Below are 18,173 nucleotides of genomic sequence, written 5' to 3'. Positions count from 1 at the left end.
GAAGCACCTGATCTCAAAGTATCTTCTGCCGATCATATACAAACCGATATACGCTAAAGCACTGAAAGCAAAATCGTGTCTACTTAATAGGACTCCAACCCCATCATCCCCTTTTCCCATAGTTTCGTTTCCCTGATGCAAATTTCAAATCAAAGCGAAAAACATTTAAGATCCCGTACGACAGGCGCAGACGTTTTTGTTGTCGCAGTCATACACTAATAACGTAATCTAACGCGACTCTTACTATATAAATAAAAAAAAAACAATTTTATAAGCACTTTTCTTTAGTTTATTCGTTTTGGTCAAATTTTTAGACGTTAATTTGACTGCCTTTTCTTCAATGCAAATGAATGAAAATTTGCAGATATATGCATTGGCGGGAAGAGTACACGAATAGTCAATAAAACTTTCTTTTATGTTTAGTAATTGTTTAAATAAAAAAAACATTTTAATGGAAAATGCTTAAATTCTCTGCTTGTTCTTTACAATGTAGAAACTTGAAACTTTTACAGATTGTAGCTTATTATATGAACTATATAATTTAACTTTTTACGTTAATCGATTAGGCCCGAAACAATTAACTTGGGCCCGAAAGTGTTTGCGGAACGACAGGCTTACGTTGCATTGAGCCGAGTGCGATTATTAGACGGCTAATATTTTTGCTTTTTTTTCATTTGCGCATCGAAAAACTGCATTGCGAGAAATTAACAGGGTCTACCATCTACACCGAGCAATAAGCATTATAGTCCAGGGCGCATCTGTTTTGAGATGGGCGTTGAGAGGTGACTCAAATTTTTTTGCAGAAATTGCTTGAAAGTAACTCAAATAATAATATTTGAGTTATTCTCCCACTCAAAATGGTCCGGAACATTGTTTAAATAATCAAAATGATAAAATATAAAGGACAAATTCGATTTTTTTATTGGTTTTTTGGTTATAACTTTAAAATTGTTAAATTTTGAGAAAAATTGTACTGACCTAAAAGTTGCATAATTAAATTTCCAAAAATATAGAATTAGTTAAAAATTTAAAAAATAGTCACCCTTGTTGCAAAATAGCAATGATTGAAAAAAAAAAACATACAAAAACAAGTATTCGCATTTTACGTTTTTCAACCATTTATGCTACACTTAGGACCTTCATATTTTACCCAGAAAATTTTTATGATATAGTAAAATAACGCTGTAAATTTCATTAGGGTAGTTTTAATAGATTTTGCAAAATAAATTTTGCAATCCAGTTTTCGCAAAAAAATTCATTTTTTTTTAATGTTGAAGGACTCAAAATAAAGCAGCTGGCAGGTTGAATTTTTTTTACTTATATAAGTGTACTGTACCTTTCATTTGCAGTTTACAAAATTAAAATCGATTAATTACCACGGCGTCAGGAAATTTTTGAAATAAACATTAATTTTTGGTGCTACGCACAGGACAGCGGTGTTCGATTCACACAAGTTGATTTCCACCAAAATTTCTTCCAATCTTTATCCAATATATTAGTTTCTTACTCTATATTTTGTTGTATTTTAATATTTTAATTCCACAAAAAATCAAACAAATTTTATTATTGTTTGTGAAATATTGTTTATAGAATTGAATATGTTTAAAAATAATAAACTTTTATTCTCTAAGTTAAAATATATGAACAAAGAGAGTTTTTGCTAAAAAAAGTGTTATTTCAAAGGATAGAGTATGTGTTTTTATTTTGCAATAAACAAATTGATTTATCTATATCGAAATGTAATAAAAATTAAAATGAATCAATCATTATCAAAGGTCATTAGAATGCCCAATCAGAGCAAACTATCCGCTGTGCTGCGCGTAGCACCAATAATTAATGTTTATTTAAAAAAATTCCTGACGCCGTTTTAGAGAATCGATTTAAATTTTGCAAATTGCAAATGAAAGGTACAGTACACTTCTATAGGCAAAAAAAATTCAACTTACTATCTGCTTTATTTTCAGTCCTGTAACATTTTGAATAAATGATTTTTTTTTTGCGAAAGAGGGATTTCAAAATTTACTTTGCAAAATCTATTAAACTGATCCTAATGAAATTGACAGTATTGTTTAACTGTATCATATAGTTTTTCTGGGTAAAATATTAAGGTCCTAGGTGTAGCATAAATGGTTGAAAAATGTAAAATGCAAATACTGGTTTTTGTATGGTTTTTTCGCAATTATTGCTGTTTTGCAACAAGGGTGACTATTTTTTAAATTTTTTAACCAATTCTATATTATAGAAAATTTAATTACGCAACTTTTATGGCAGTACAACTTTTCTCGAAAATGAATACTTTTAAAGTTATAATCAAAAAACGAAGAAAAAAAATCGAATTTTTCCTTAATTTTTTGATATTTTGATTATTTAAACAATGTTCCGGACCTTTTTGAGAGGGACGAAAACTCAAATATTATTATTTGAGTTATTTTCAAGCTATTTCTGCAAAAAAATTTGAGTCACCTCTCAACGTCCAAATGTACTAATATTTTTACAGATGCGCCCTGGTCTATTAGAAGAGATGGAAAGACTGCGAAAACTGTAATATATATATAAATAATGATTTTGATTTAAGAAATGTATGAAGCAATTACAGAAAATGTACAATGTATGTATCAAATGTTGAAAATGAATGCAAAAAATGTGTCCATCATATTATACATCGTTTTTTACATGACGATTATATTCTAATGTTTGAAAAGTGTAAGACTGAACAGTAAAAACTAAAAAAATATGAAAAAAAATGAACTAAAAAGCAAAAAATATAACAAATTCAAACTCGAAGAATTATTGAAAAAAAAAATAAAATACACAAAAATTTTGCTTTTTAGTTGATTTTTTATAATATTGTCAGTTTTAGTTACTCGAAACTAAGGAATAGCGTTTTTTAAAAAAATTTTTTATATTTGTTTATTTATACATTGTTAAAAAGTTTTTGAGGTATACACAAAAATGTGTTTTCGCACTTGTAGTTATTTTTCACCACTACAGACGGCGTAATCTAAAAAATTAATTTTAATAAAATTTATTAATATGGGAGGCACTTTTCTGCCTTTTAGTAACAATGTTTTTCTAATTCTAACGGGAATTAATTTGTGAGACCAAAAACTAATGAATAAACTTGTAATAAGTTTATTTTTAAATTTTTATGGACAGAACGCGGTGTCCCACAAGGATGTAGACTATCTCCAAAATAATTGTTCAAAATAATATATGGGGAGCATATTATGAGAAGAGCACTTGAAGTACGGGAAAAGGACATCTTAACAGATAATCATAAAATTAACAACCTACGTTTCGCAGATGCCATGCCCTTCTTGCAAACACTCAAGTAGAGCTGATTGATCTTATACGACTGGTCGAAAACGAAAGTCAAATATCTGGTCTGCAATTAAACATACCAAAGAAAAATATTATGATAGTGAATATACTACATAACAATTATCCACACATAAACACAATTTACCGGTTTGAGGTTGTGAGCTCATACTTATATCTCGGATCATTGATCACAAACACACGGCCACGACAGGAAGAGATAAATCGTGGATGTGATCTAGCAAAAGTTGCCACAGCAAAGATGAGCAAAATATGAAAGGATCGTCAAATTTCAAGAGGGTTAATGATGAGGTTGATCAACTGCTTAATATTCCCAATACTGACCTACGGATATAAATCTTGGACCCTGAGACAATAGGAAAGAAGAACGATGGAAACCACTGAAATATTCTGTTGAAGACTAATGTTAAGGACTTCTTGTACCGACCGTACGACAAATAATTCAATCTTAAGAAATGTAAAAGTTATCAAACGGCTCTCAAGTAAAGTCCATCTTCAACAATTAAAATAATTTGGACATGTTACGATAGCAAACACAGAAAACATGGAAGGACTCATTATTCAAGGAAAGGTGGAAGGCAGAAGATCACGAGAAAGATCCCCAACAAATGAGCAGAGGCAGAGATTTTTGAATACATGACATCACGTCGACCACTACTAACACTCCCTCAGGAGGGTCAGGATTGTAGAGAGAGATACGCGATTTTATAAAAAGGTCTAGAAAAAAAAATGTGTGTGTACTTGGTGCGCACGTAAGAAGTTATAATAATATTATATGATTTCAATGAAATAAATATACTTTTAGCAGGTTATTTGTACTTTATTTAAAGATTAAACTAATTTTTACTTATTACTAAAGAAGAAAAATCTTCCCTTGTAGATGTATATAATTTATTTAAAATTTTCTAAACTAGATCCAAGTTGGACTCAAAGTGGGTACATCAGCAGTACAATAGAAACAAACGTTATTGGACCAATAAGTCCATCATCAGGTTAAAGCTTCATATCCAAAGCAGTTGAAACTAACTACTGAAGTAGGTCGAATGACCTTACCAAAATAAAAAATTAGCCATTTCGGCTACATCGAGAGTGATATTAAGTCGATGTTACAAGAATAAAGTGTATTTAAACTAAAATGGAGACTTGATCTTGGCTTGAAATTACTTGGTTATGTTGAAGACAGTAGTAAACGGACTCTGTAGAGATGTATCAGAGGAGTATGTCAACTAAAACTGTCACTGTCAAAGCGGCAGTTGCTAAACTCGTGCAATACGTCTAAAAGTTGGGAAACAATAAATATAATGTAAATTTATAGGTTTTTATCTCAAAAAATTACAATTTTACTAGTTTCATTCCTTTTTATCTCACAACTTAATACGTTTTTCCATCTTTTGCGTTACTTTGCCGGTTATTATCACTGTATTGTAAAAGTGCATGATTCACTTGGGAAATTTATAAATATTAACTAGAAACTAAGAAGAGAACCCCATTACTGAAGATCGCGATTTCTTCCAATATTCCTAACAATGTTTCTCCATTGGTCTCTATCTTCAGCTGCTCTAAGAGCTTCGCAGAATGAGTTTCCAGCTGAATGCTTTATTTGGTCAGACCATCTAGTTGGTGATCGTCCTCTTGATCTTCTCCCTGGAACGTTTCCAGAAACAATTAATATCTCCAAACTATCGTCACCTCTGCGAACCACGTCACCAAAGAATTGCAGAATTCGTTGCAGACATATTGTGGACAACCTTTTTTAATATTGAGTTGGTTTAGAATGGAAACGTGTTTGTCCTATGAGCTGTCCAAGGTATGCGCAGCATTCTTCTCCAGCACCACATCTCAAAGGCATCAATTTTTTGGCGCTCGCATGCGCGAGGAATTCAAGTCTTTGCTCCATATGGAAATATTGAGAATACAAGGGCATTCACCAGTCGCATCTTGATATTTTGAGAGATAGATCTGTCTTTCCAAACTTTAGTTAGGTGACTCATCGCATTTTTTGCCATACCAATACGTCTGCGAACTTCTGCTTCACAGTTACCATCATTAGTTATACTATACCCGAGATAGACAAAGGTGTTTACTATCTGGTATTCCTGTAATATGTTAGTCAGTTAAATAGTGTCAAATCTGTCGACCACCATTATTTTTGTCTTAGCTTTATTGATTTTCAGACCAACTTTATTGCTTTCGTACTCAACTTTTCGCAGAAGATCAAACATTTTTTGCTTATTTGCTGCTATAAATGTAGTGTCATCAGCAAATCTTAAATTGGAGATTTTCCTACCAGCTACTGTTACTCCACCGGCCCATCATTATAAAACCATCCTCATGACATGTTCACCATAAATGTTAAATAAATCAGGTGACAACACGCATCCTTGTCTAACACCTCTCTCGGTCTTGAATTGGTTTGAGAACTTCTGATCTAGTCGTACTCTGGCTATATTAGACCGGTACAGATTTTTAATAAGTGTCACCAGGTGCATTGGTGCGCCCATTTCTAATAAAATTGACAACAGATTTATCCAGCTTACACAATCAAATGCCTTTTGGTAGTCAACGAAGCATATAATCATAGGTAATTGAAATTCTCTAGACTTTTCAATGAGTTGTCTCAGGTTCAGGATTTGTTCCCTTGTACCTTTGGTTCCTCGCTTGTTCCTGAGGTATTTGGTAATGTAGATAGGTTTTTAATCTCTTTTTGATGATATGTAACAAGATTTTACTAGCATGTGTTATTAGTGTAACACATGCTAGTAAGGTGCATGCAGGTGACAGTGTGCGGTAGTTTTCACATCTGATAGTTGTTCCTTTTTTGTGTAGTGGGATATAAATTGAGGTACACCAATCAGATGGCCATTTTCGTGAATTCCAAACAGCGACAGAGATAGAATAGATGATATGTAATCCTTTGTCACCTAGTAACTGTAGTATTTCACATGGTATTGAATCAATGCCTGGGGATTTATTTCTCTTTAGTGATTTAACTGCATCTTTGACTTCAGCGAGTAAGACAGTAGGTTCTCTAGGGTAGCCAGAAGGCCACAGATTTTCTGATGATACCTCGTTATTTTTATATAGCTCGCCACAGTAATTTCGCCATGTTTCCAATATTTCATCAGTATCGGTCTTTAAACTACCTTCCTTATCTATTACAGACCACGTTTGAGGTTTAAATTCTCTGGTAAGGGGTTTGATCTTCTGGAATAAGTCCCTCGGTTCATTTCGACAGCCATGTTGCTCTATCGATGGTTTAGTGGCAAACAACGTTATCTACATTTTTTGTGAAATTGAGATATATCTATAATCGAGATCACCGTTTTCGACTTCATTTAGTAACAAAAACCTGTATCTCTATCTGAAGCAGATTACAAAATACATTAAACGTTAACTACCAATTGTGAAAAAACTCTTCATGTCAAAAACGTCTAAGAAGTGATAACGTTATTTCACACTGAATTTCGCGATACATCAAAAACAGTTATCGACTGTTAACGTTTATTGACACTAATTTATTAAGCTGTAGTTGTAGACAGCGTTATTATTATAATTCGTATTCGTTTGAAAAACGTCCTTTTGATACTGGATAGCTAAATACATTTGTTTATTTTCGATGTTGTTCGATTCTTCCATCTGATTCCTCATTATATGATTACAATAATCTGATTACTCATTACATTTTTTAGTTTTGCCGAAGTTAAAAGAAAACATAGATGTTATGTTCTTATTGCCGGTTACGTATATATTTGTCGTAATTATTTAATATTTTGATTTTGTCAGTGTTTAACAGAAAAATGTCCAGTCGTAGCACAAAACTTTGTATGACACGAAACACTAGCGGGTCTTAGATCTTCTGAGGTAGCCTCTTGCCTTACAAATACAATGAAAAGTGAAGTTACTGGGAAAGATTTCGCTTTTATGTCTGAAACTTGTTCGGGCCAAAATGGAAATTTAATTGTTTCCGCAATGTTTCTGTTTGCTGTTGAAACACTAAATATTTCAAAAATCGACCGGTTATATCGACCGTTATTTTTTGAGCCTGGACATTCCCAAATTGAATGTGGTATGGTCCATGCCCACATCGAAAACGCAAGTAGAGGCTTGGAAATTTATGATCCATCGGGATCGTATATGTACAGTGATTAAAATGGCTTTAAAGAAATCAAAATACGAAGTAGTTGAAATAGATCAGGAAGACATTTTGGATTTTAAAGAACTTCAAATTCAATTGATTAAAAATAAAAAACTGACATTGAAGGAAATGTTGTCATATGGTTGAACATAGTTTGGCTACAATATACATATTATAAAATAAGACACTGCACACAGTTATTTCAAATATAATTTTAAATCAGACAACTTTACGAAATTTAAAATACAGAGAAGAAAATACAGAGAAGGCAACTTCGAACATTTTCAATTAACAAACTTGTGCCAAGAAGAAAATATGACAAACCCTTAACGATTAATAATGAAAAGTTAAAAGGTTTGGTAGAACTCTGTGAGCAAAAATTAAAGAACAGTATCACTTTTACTAGAATCTTCAAGGAAGGGCTGATGATCAAAATGGAAATGTTTCAGAAGATGAAGACGTTTAAAGATGGTATGAGTATTTAGAAATTTCATAAGTTTAATATTTTGTATGTTATTAAAAAAATAAAGTTTTTTATTTAAATACACTTATAACATTTTTAATAATATAGGGTTAGTGCTGCATTGGATATCCTGAAAATTTTGAAAATATCAGCGAATGTAAGTTAAAGTCAAACTGGATATCCTCAAAAAAGGGGAAATATCAGGGAAATTTTCGCAACATTTTAGGGAAATTATTTTTTTACATTTTCACCCAGCAGTACTAACCCTGTAGTAAAACTATTATTATCAGGTGCGACGTTAACCGTAACAAAAAATATATATCGGTAATATCAAAAAGCGTTATCAGGTCATTATTAGAAAAAAGTTCTATTTTTTTCTCTGTAGAATAAAAATAACCTGTAATAATTTTTACAATATGTCAAAGAAACCATAGTAATACTGTATAAATTTACAGATTTCTATTGTAATGTATTTTGCCTCCGTAATCACAAATATGTTGGCCGATATTACGTTTCAAAACAGTTTTTCGCATTTTCTGTCACTTTATGTTTTTGTAGTTAACGTTGTTTGATACTAAACCCTCGCTATCTCTCTGCATATTTGAGAAATGTAATCAGCTTTATCTTTGCGTCACTGTTTTAGGATTTCTCTCGATAACGCTCTGTATTTATCGTTTCTTCCGTATCTAATTTTATGTTCTTTTCTGCGTTGAATCACAATCCACGTATTATCGGATATCCATGGCTTACGGCCAGTGGAACCCGCTGCCCCACAGTTTTTTGCAGCCTCGATTACCTTATCTTTGATATAGATCCAAGTACTCTCAGGGTCACTATCTACTTGGTCTAAAGAAAGAGCATATTTTAGGTTTTGTTGGAAGTCATTGATTTTTGGTGGTCTTAGAGACATGACTTTTTTTTGGGGTCTTCTTTTGGGGACTTTAAAACGAAGTCGAACGTTCAATACCAGGAGTTGATGATCGTTTCCACCGTCTGCGCCAGGATATGTTTTACAGTTGATGGACGACGACTTCCATCTTGATCTTATTAGGATGTAGTCTATTTGATTCCTTGTTCGTCCATCTGCGCCATGTGTATAATCTCCGTGGATGACTATTAAAACACAGAAGCCAAAATTCAACGAACATATAATGGATTAATACAAGAACGGGGCCAGAATATGCAAGGAATCTGGAGTCTCCAATCAATACTAAGGAGGGATAGGAGACTACCCACCACTGCACGGCCAAACCGGAATTGTCTACTCTGTAGAAGATCACGCAGATATAATGAAGAGGAATTTTGAGACAGACGGCACACTAAACTAGATTCCAAACAGAAAGATATCAACTAGGAATCTTACCTCAAGCACCATTTGGCTTAGTACAGCTCTACTACGAACTATAACAGTGCTGTGCTCGGACTCAAACTAAGTACTCAGACTAAATGAAGGGCATTGGAGCTAGATTAAATGATAGTACATAGTATACCGGATTTGTATTCCTGGATAAATGCACAACCTTTGTCGGAGTATGACATAAAGGTTTGATATAAAAAATTTTAAATTTATTGACCTCTTCTAAAATGTCCAAGGTTAAAATACATTCTAGTTTTTTTCGGATTGGATCACCTTGGATTTGTGTCAAAAATACTACAAGCAACAAAAATAAACTTCTGGAAAAAAGCAGCACGCAAGTGAACGATACAAGTTCGACAAGTACAAGAATCAGAAAGACCGTGAAAGTAGACACAGTACGACAATTAGCCATGAAATAAAAGACAAGCTCTTAGTACGGTTTGACCATGTATGTACATAGAAAGATTTCTCAAACATTTGATGGCAACCAGGTAGACAAACAAAACCGGGAAGAACCTGATAATAGTGCAGTCACTGAAGGTTTCCACCTCCGATTTCGTTGAGCCTCCATCGATTTTCATGAAAATTGGTGAATAATTAGAGGATACCTCAAGGAACAAAGGAGACGTGATGCCACCTTGCGCTTTTACCCTGCGGGTGGATGCCACCCCTTCTCGTGGGTGAAAATCATTTTATAAAAAATAATACCATAAGTCGATAGAGGGACAAATTATAAGCAAAATTTGTTATATAAAGTTATTAAAATAAATCAAAACTTTTTGAGTTATTAAAGACCAAAAATTTTATTTTTTCGTAAAAAAATGCATGTCTTAAATCGGTTTTTCACGTATAAATCAAAAACTATAAGCTTTTTCAAAAAAGTTATTATTACCGAAATTAAAGATAATAAAAAATTGAATACACTCCTCACACAAAGAACTAAACTGCTGTTAGTTCAAAGTGAGTTATTGGCAATTGAATGTGTATTTTTTTCGACGAGTACTCAAATCTATATAGTCAAGATTAAATAACGAGAAAACGATGCAATGTATAAAATATTCCCGCTAAACATTTGTAGCAGTACTTAGGAATACCTAACAAATGAGCTTCAGAACAAGGTAATTGCGTCTAAATTAAGCAAGTTGTGATGAAAATAAAAGAATCGCTTCGAATTTTTTAGGAAAGAAAACGTGAAAAATAAAACATACGCCATTTCCACAAAAATTAAAATTTATAGCATTCCTTACAAGAACTTCTTTCTTTATATTAGCATAAGTAAGGTTTTCGATAATTTTGACCGGTTTAGAAAGCATATTTAAAAAAAAAATATAATTTAAAAAATCATATTTTTTAAAATTATTTTAATTCTCATATTCTTTTGATAATAACTTCAAAATTACTCAATATACGTAAAAAATTATATATTTATATAATCAAATTTTAGTTTCTTCTGTACCAAATATTTTACCAGTTTTACTATTTCTATAGGGTAAAAAATAACCGAGAGAGAAACGTTTAAATCTTAAATTTTGCTGTGGAAACCATGCAAACGGGGACATTTAACCTTTTATTAAAAAAAACAAGAGGTTTATTAGATTAAGTTCAACGTGCTTAAATAGCACTTGGAATTAACTTTCAAACAGTTTTTAGATGAGCCTGATATCGTAAACATGAACGAAGTTAAAAAAAAAATAACATTTTTTGGAAAGATTTAAAGTTTTTTTTTTAATTTGGGAGCATAATGTGTTTTGACAAATGTTTAATAGGCTTATGTTATAAAATGCATCAATTTCCCGTCATTTCAGCTTGAATACTTTTTTACTCGAATAGTTTTTTACTCGCCAAAAAAAAATATAAATTCAATTACCTCTAACTCATTTCTAGTTAACACTAAAAGGTTTTTCCAGTAAGCGGTTTATTTCCTATTTTATTAGCTTCAATTTTGATAATAATAACTTTTTTGTTAAAACCTATAGTTTTTGAGTTATTGATGAAAAATCGGTGGAAAACATGCATTTTTCTCAAGAAAAATGAAAACCTTTGATCTTTAATAACTCAAAAAGTTTTAATTTATTTTAATAACTTAATATAACAAATTGTGCTTAGAATTTGTCCCTCTATCGAGTTATGGGGTTATTTTCAATAAAATAATTTTCACCCCTAGGGTAAAAGCGCAAGTTGGCACCATGTCACCTTTGTTCCTTGAGATATCCTCTAATCACTCACCAATTTTCATGCAACTCGATGGAGGTTCAACGAAATCGGAGGTAATAGCTCATATCCACCTTCAGTTACTCCACTATAAAGTTGGCTAATCAATTTAGATGATTTGAGAAATCAAGCAATAAAAAAATATGAAAGTAAACTATTGACAGAATTTAGGTTTTAAGAACAAAAAATTACTAAATTCTTTGATATTTTGTACATAAATTTTGTATAAATATAAGATTTTTAAGCTAGAATTTTATATGCCAAGTATAATATTTATGATTGAATATGTAGATAATTTTCCAGATATACATTTTTCAAAAAAAAAACTATTTAGAGGAAAATTTCGTAAGAAACGAACATGTGAACATAGTCATCCGCATATTATGTTAACAGTTCCCCCACAACTTTTTGTTATCATTAATAATTAAACTAAATTTTTTAGCCATGTTTGTAAACAATTACAGACATAACTTGGGCGTCAGAACCGATCGGGACAACTGCAAGGTACAACAACTAAAGCGAATAAAAAAATGGAAAATCACGTAAGAATATTATTTTTGATTGTAATAATAATAGTGCTTTCGTTGGTTTTGGGCGAAACAAGTATTGAAAGTACCATTAGTGATGTATTAAATAAGAAAAATGTGTTATCTGAAAGATGTCAACAAGATTTGAAAGCTCTTTTACAGAGACTGCATAGTAAGGAAGAAGACAATAATTGGGCATCCAAAAGTAAGTAATTTCTTACTTCTAAAATCTGTAATGTACTTGTGAATTTTATTAAATATGTTTTTCTAGAACCGTGTTAAAAATGCAATTTTTAGCACTCCATGCGAGCGTTAAAAATGCTACTTTAAGGCACTAGTGCTTTAAAAAAATTTTAAGGCACTGCAGTTCGTATTCACCGTATATGCAATTTTGATGTAATGTCAAAAAAATATAAAATTGGAATGTCAGTCAAGTTCAAGTAAAAGTTTTTGTAGATATTGTCCTGTAATTACGTTTGTAGAAAAAATATTGTATGATATGCGTGTTAAAAAGTACATTTTTAAGGCACTCATGTGAATTGCAGAACTCGCTTTCGCTCATTCTGCAAACTTTCACATGCGTGCCTTAAACGTGTACTTTTAACACTTATATCATAAATAATTATTAAGGCACTGCAGTTCTTATTGACCGTATAGGCAATTTTGATGTAATGTCAAAAAAATATAAAAATGGAATATCAGTCAAGTTCAAGTAAAAGTTTTTGTGAATATTGTCCTGTAATTACGTTTGTAGAACAAATATTGTATGATATGCTTGTTAAAAAGTACATTTTTAAGGCAGTCACGTGAATTGCAGAACTTGCTATTGCTCATTCTGCAAACTTTCACATGCGTGCCTTAAATTTGTGCTTTTAACACTTATATCATAAAAAACTATTACATTATAAGGTAAAGGAAATAATACATACAGAGAGGATCTACATTATCGAATAAATTCATTTTCTCTAAAATGGACGACCTTAGAGAAAAATGTCAAAACAAGATTTTTATTTTCAAATTAAAATTTTTTGGCATATACTTCATACTAGTGGCGTCATCCATCTGAGCGTGGTGACGTAATCGATGATTTTTTTAAATAGGAATAGGGGTCGTGTGGCACCTCATTTGAGAGGGTATTAAATTCTCTATACAGTTATATAACCATTACTATAATAATTTATACAGGGTGACCAAAATAATAATATTTGGAATTAAAATAATTGACGAAAAAAAAAAGAATGTATTCAATTTATTTAACTCAAAATACATTCTATTGCCGTCAGAAAACAGAAAGAAATGTTTATTTGGCAAACAAACGTTGCTTTTCGCTTATATTAAATGTTCAAACTGTCAAGAGGTAGGTGGGAGGCTGTCTGTAATTTAATTTAAGCGAAAATAAATGTTTATTTGTGAAATAAACATTTTTTCTATTTACTGACAGCCGTACAATTAGTCCAGAAAGCCACTGCGCATCCGCTAGGAAAAATATTCTGATTCGGATTTTTTGCACAACCTTACTCAAAAAGGACTCCTTTTAAATTGCATGTTGCCAGGACCAAAAGGTGGTCAAAAGTTTTTAAGTTTTTTTTTGTTTTTTTCCTAAAATTATTTTTTTTGCATAGAAAAAAGTTTTTTTAGGTTTTTTGGATCATTCCAAACATAAAAGGTCTTTAGTGGCTTTTCTCTAAAATTTATAGTTTTTGACATATTATAAGCGATTAAAAATTGAAAAACTGCGAAATCGGCCATTTTTAACCCTCAAAAACTATGTCAAAAACTGAAAATTTGAATGTTTCCAAGATAGGTATATATTCTTTAAAGATCGATTGATGAAATCCCGAAGAGTTTTTTGCAATACAATATTCAAAACTCCTTTGTTTTTTAATTGCTAATCAAGCGTGCGCGACACTATTTTCCACCGACAGTATGGTGCAAATGAAAGGAATAAATTAGTCGTAAACCGGCGACTTTAAGTAAAAATACCGAAACAGGTCGATTTTTATTTTTAAGTAATGATATTGTGGCATATATGGTATACTATTGACGTCATCCGTCTGGGCGTGATGACGTAATCGGTGATTTTTTTAAATGAGAATAGTGGTCGTGTGGTAGCTTATTTGAAAGGTTTTTCAATTCTCTATTCAGTAATGTAAACATTTACATAAATACCTTTTATACAGGATTTTACGGTTTTTTTTTAATTTTATTTTTTTATTTTAAAAAGTTTATCAATAAGTTGTAGTCCAGTCTTCACTACTTTTAAATATACCTACTCAAAGAAATTAACGGACCACTCTAAAAATGAGACATTATTGATGTCTCGAATTTCCTAAACCTGTCGTCCAATTTAAGTGACTTTCTAACGTGTTATCGCCTTGTTCTTTAACAATGTTTCTGTAATAATATTTTTGCTAGACAGGTAAATTTTCATTATATACCAAGCGTACCAATTTAACTGTGTTTTTTTCTCAAAGTTCACCACATCCTGTGACATATTCTAGCATTTATAAAATACTGAAATCAAAAACCCAACTATAGCCTCAGAGTAAACATTTGGTTTTTTGATTCCATCGCTTATGTTGGATAATACAAAAGTTAGGTACTTTAACAACTAGCCATGTTTTTTTTAATACAGTGTGTGCGAGAGACTTTAAAGCGTCATCATTATCATTCTCTTTGCCTTATCCCTATGCGGGGTCGGCTTCCCTAATTGCATTTCTCCACACAATTCTATCTTGGGTCATATCAACGTTCATCCCCTTTACCAACATGTCCTGCCTTATCGTCTCCCCCAGGTCTTCTTTGGTCTTCCTCTCCTACTCCTTCCAAGAATCTGCACTTCAGCTATTCTTCCTATTGGGTGATTAACGTCTCGACGTTAAACATGACCAAACCATGTTAACCTATGCTCTCTCATTTTGGCATCAATTGGTGCCACACCTAGACTTTCCCTAATATACTCATTTCTAATATTATCCTTCTTTGTCACTCCACTCATCCATCTAAGCATTCTTATTTCCGCCACATGCATTCGTTGTTCCTCTTTCTTTTTCACTGCCCAACATTCAGTTCGACAGACTTTAAAGAGTAATTTTACATAAAAAAGAAATTACAGTTTGTTTTATAAACTTATATCCGAAATGCTTCGTTTCGGAGATACAGGTTGTTGAATTTTTCTTACATACTAAAAATTGATTTATTGCTCTAAATACAGTTGAGATATGCATTTTTTACATATTCGCCATTGGCGTGCATACGGGAATCTGAACTGTATGCGCGCGGACTTAGGATATTAAATTCTCCTGAATAAGCTAAAGGTCGTAATAGGGGACCTAGCTGAGATTGTATGGTTGACTTCATATCTAATTCTGTTCTGTAAACATATATCGAATTTTGTGTTATAAAATTTGCTATCTTAGTTTGCATTGAAGGCCAGTAAAATTTTTGTTTTAACTGTTTATGTATTTATGGTATTGCGATTCACACTATGATAAGTTCTTGTATGTGTGTTATAGAACAGGATGTTTGGCACTAAAAACACCGGAATAAACCTATTTTTAAATACAGCACCTAAAAACTTGGATTTGACTAAACACCTTGTGTTTAGGATAATGTCAGGAAAAACGTCTATAATAGTAGGGATGGCGGCATTTGACGAAACACCGGTTTTCGGTTATACCGGTTTGGTTACTTACGGTTTAATCTGGCGGTTATAACCGGTCAAAAAAACCGGTTATTCCAAAAACCGGTATTCGGTTTTTTAATCAATTGTTTTACTTATTCCGTTACAACCTTACATTTACATTGCATTAGTTTGCGATACTCCATTCGAATCGGTATCAATATTATCGATATCGATACTATTGAAAAAATATGTCGACACCAGATAATCAATCGATATATAAACGGTTCAAGATGGCCTGTAATATGGCATATCTGGATTCATTTCCCATAATGTGTCCGAAATATTGCAGCTTTCGAGATTTTATGGTGGTTTCGGTTATTCTTCATTCCTCTGAGGACCTTCTCATTTACAACTCGTTAGTTCACAAGATATTAAGTATTTTCCGATATAGCAACATCTCAAATACTACCAATGTTCTGCATATATCTTTGTTCAAAATCCACGATTAACACTAAAAAGTCTGACTTAGCATACCTACCTAGAAAGCCGGAAGGGATCATTTTGGCCCCAAGTTCTTAAATCAATAAAAACCCGTTTTAAAGAATTTACTATTTTATTTTAGAATAAACAAAAAATAAAAATAAACAATTTAAAGAAATTATGTAAACTCTAGACGATAGAATTTTATTTTATTTTTTACTTTCATTGATTAAACATTTGGAACACCATAGAGTTTGCAGTTTTTGGCATTTGCCACACATTGCCTTGTTACAGCCGTGGCACTGATTGGAAGTATGATTTCCTTTTCAAAACATTTTTAACTGACATTTTTTTCTTTTTTGGCTAGTAACAGTGCTGGTGGTTGGTAAATCCGGTGGTGCTGGGTGTAGTACCAGATTGCGGGAGGCAAGGTATGGAGCCCGTAATTCTTCACACAGCTGAAGAATCAACTTACGACGACAACTTTTACTTCCAGTTACTTCTTTATAAATGATCCATGCATTTATTGTTCCTAAGTTAAGAATGTTATAAAACACGTGCATTGGCCATCGTCTTGAAGCAACTTTTGTCGTATAAAGACGCGCCATTTGGTCCACTACATCAACCTCATATTTTGTTTGATTATAAAAACTTACTGATTCAGGAAATTTTTTTTTCATCGACAGCAACATCCACTGTTTGATGTAATGAGTTCATCAAAAGCACATTTTTGTGACTCTTTCCTTGGTATGCCGTAAGTTATATATTTTCGTCGCTCTGGAATATATGGGTAACGTATAAATCTCTATTTTCATTATTTGCGCTTAGAGGAACTACCTTTCTGTTGCGATTCAAAGTACCCACAAGACCGGTTGATTTCTTTCGCAAGGCCTTGGCCAATTTTAACGATGTAAAGTAGTTATCTGTCGTAACATTTTTGCCCTTTCCCAGTTGATTTTCCATTAACCGCAAAACAACATGTTCACCAACACTTGTGTCTTTCTTGCGTAGGGAATCAGTGCCAGTATAAGGGTAACCATTTACAATATATTTTGATTCCACGCATACCAAAAGCCAAAATTTTATGCCAAACTTATCCGGCTTATTTGCTATGTACTGTGTGAACGGGCATCTGGCTTTAGAAGGCAGTAGTTGTTCGTCCACATTGAGGTTTGTAACACGCACCACTATTTATTATAAATCCATTCCAAACCGCAGAGGCTAGAGCAAATTTGTCGGTTTTCAATCGTTCAGATCTCGTTTGCTTTATGTCAAATCTGAGATATTTTATAATATCCTTGAATCTGTATCGTGACATAGTTTGCCTAAAAAACTGAGGCCCCATACTGGTTCCCACAAGCTGTTGATTGGGAAATTTTGGCGCCGTAGACTCCTCTTGCGTACATAATAGCAAGGGTAGCCTCCAGTTCTTCCAAAGTTATAGTCTATGTGTCATTTTTCAAACATCGATGTGCTTCTGCAATAGTGCATTCTTGTATATAACGTAACATGCTGTCGTTGATTATAAGATGCCAAGCACTTACCACACAATTGTTCCTCACTTTCCTTTTTGCATACGACGTAGGACCTGATTCCTCTCGATAAATGTTGTGCTGAGTGCGTCGTCCTGTAATGAGTAAACATTCAATGAATATGAAGATACTAAAAATCATAATCTTACCAGGTACTGATCCAGAATCAATGTTCGGTGTCTCCGATTGAAATAGCTTTTCCTTGTTGACCTATTTTTCTCTTGCGACTTGGCTTAGGTGCACTTGGATTCACGATAAGATTAGCTGAGTCGTGCTGTTGAGATGTAGAAGCAGTGCTTACATACATTGATAGCGCCTGTACAATAAAATTTTCTAACTGCTCTGAATCATCAAAGTCACTCGAATCAATATTTTGTGGTGGTATGTATTGTTCATCGTCTGACTCATTATTTTCTTCAAATTCAGATTCACCTCCCGAAACATCTTCTTCTATTTTTCGTATTTCTTCAAGAAGTTCAAGATCTGATAGTCCACGACGAGACA

At 32.6% G+C, this 18,173-nt stretch overlaps 1 protein-coding gene across 1 annotated transcript in view; it reads left to right on the top strand.

Moving 5' to 3' along the window:
• Nucleotides 1-11,957: 11,957 nt before the first annotated feature.
• LOC114339742 (nose resistant to fluoxetine protein 6-like) overlaps nucleotides 11,958-18,173 on the top strand; it is a 148,876-nt gene continuing 142,660 nt past the window's right edge. Inside the window, exon 1 of the mRNA XM_050649023.1 lies at nucleotides 11,958-12,237. Within this exon, the coding sequence (XP_050504980.1) occupies nucleotides 12,036-12,237 (202 nt within the window). The 5' untranslated portion in view covers nucleotides 11,958-12,035. The remainder of the gene's footprint in view (nucleotides 12,238-18,173) is intronic.

The sequence above is a fragment of the Diabrotica virgifera genome, chromosome 4 (assembly GCF_917563875.1).
Source record: "Diabrotica virgifera virgifera chromosome 4, PGI_DIABVI_V3a".
Lineage (NCBI taxonomy): Eukaryota > Metazoa > Arthropoda > Insecta > Coleoptera > Chrysomelidae > Diabrotica > Diabrotica virgifera.
The sequence above is the reverse complement of the archived record's forward strand: the minus strand, read 5'-3'. Positions and strand labels throughout refer to the sequence as shown.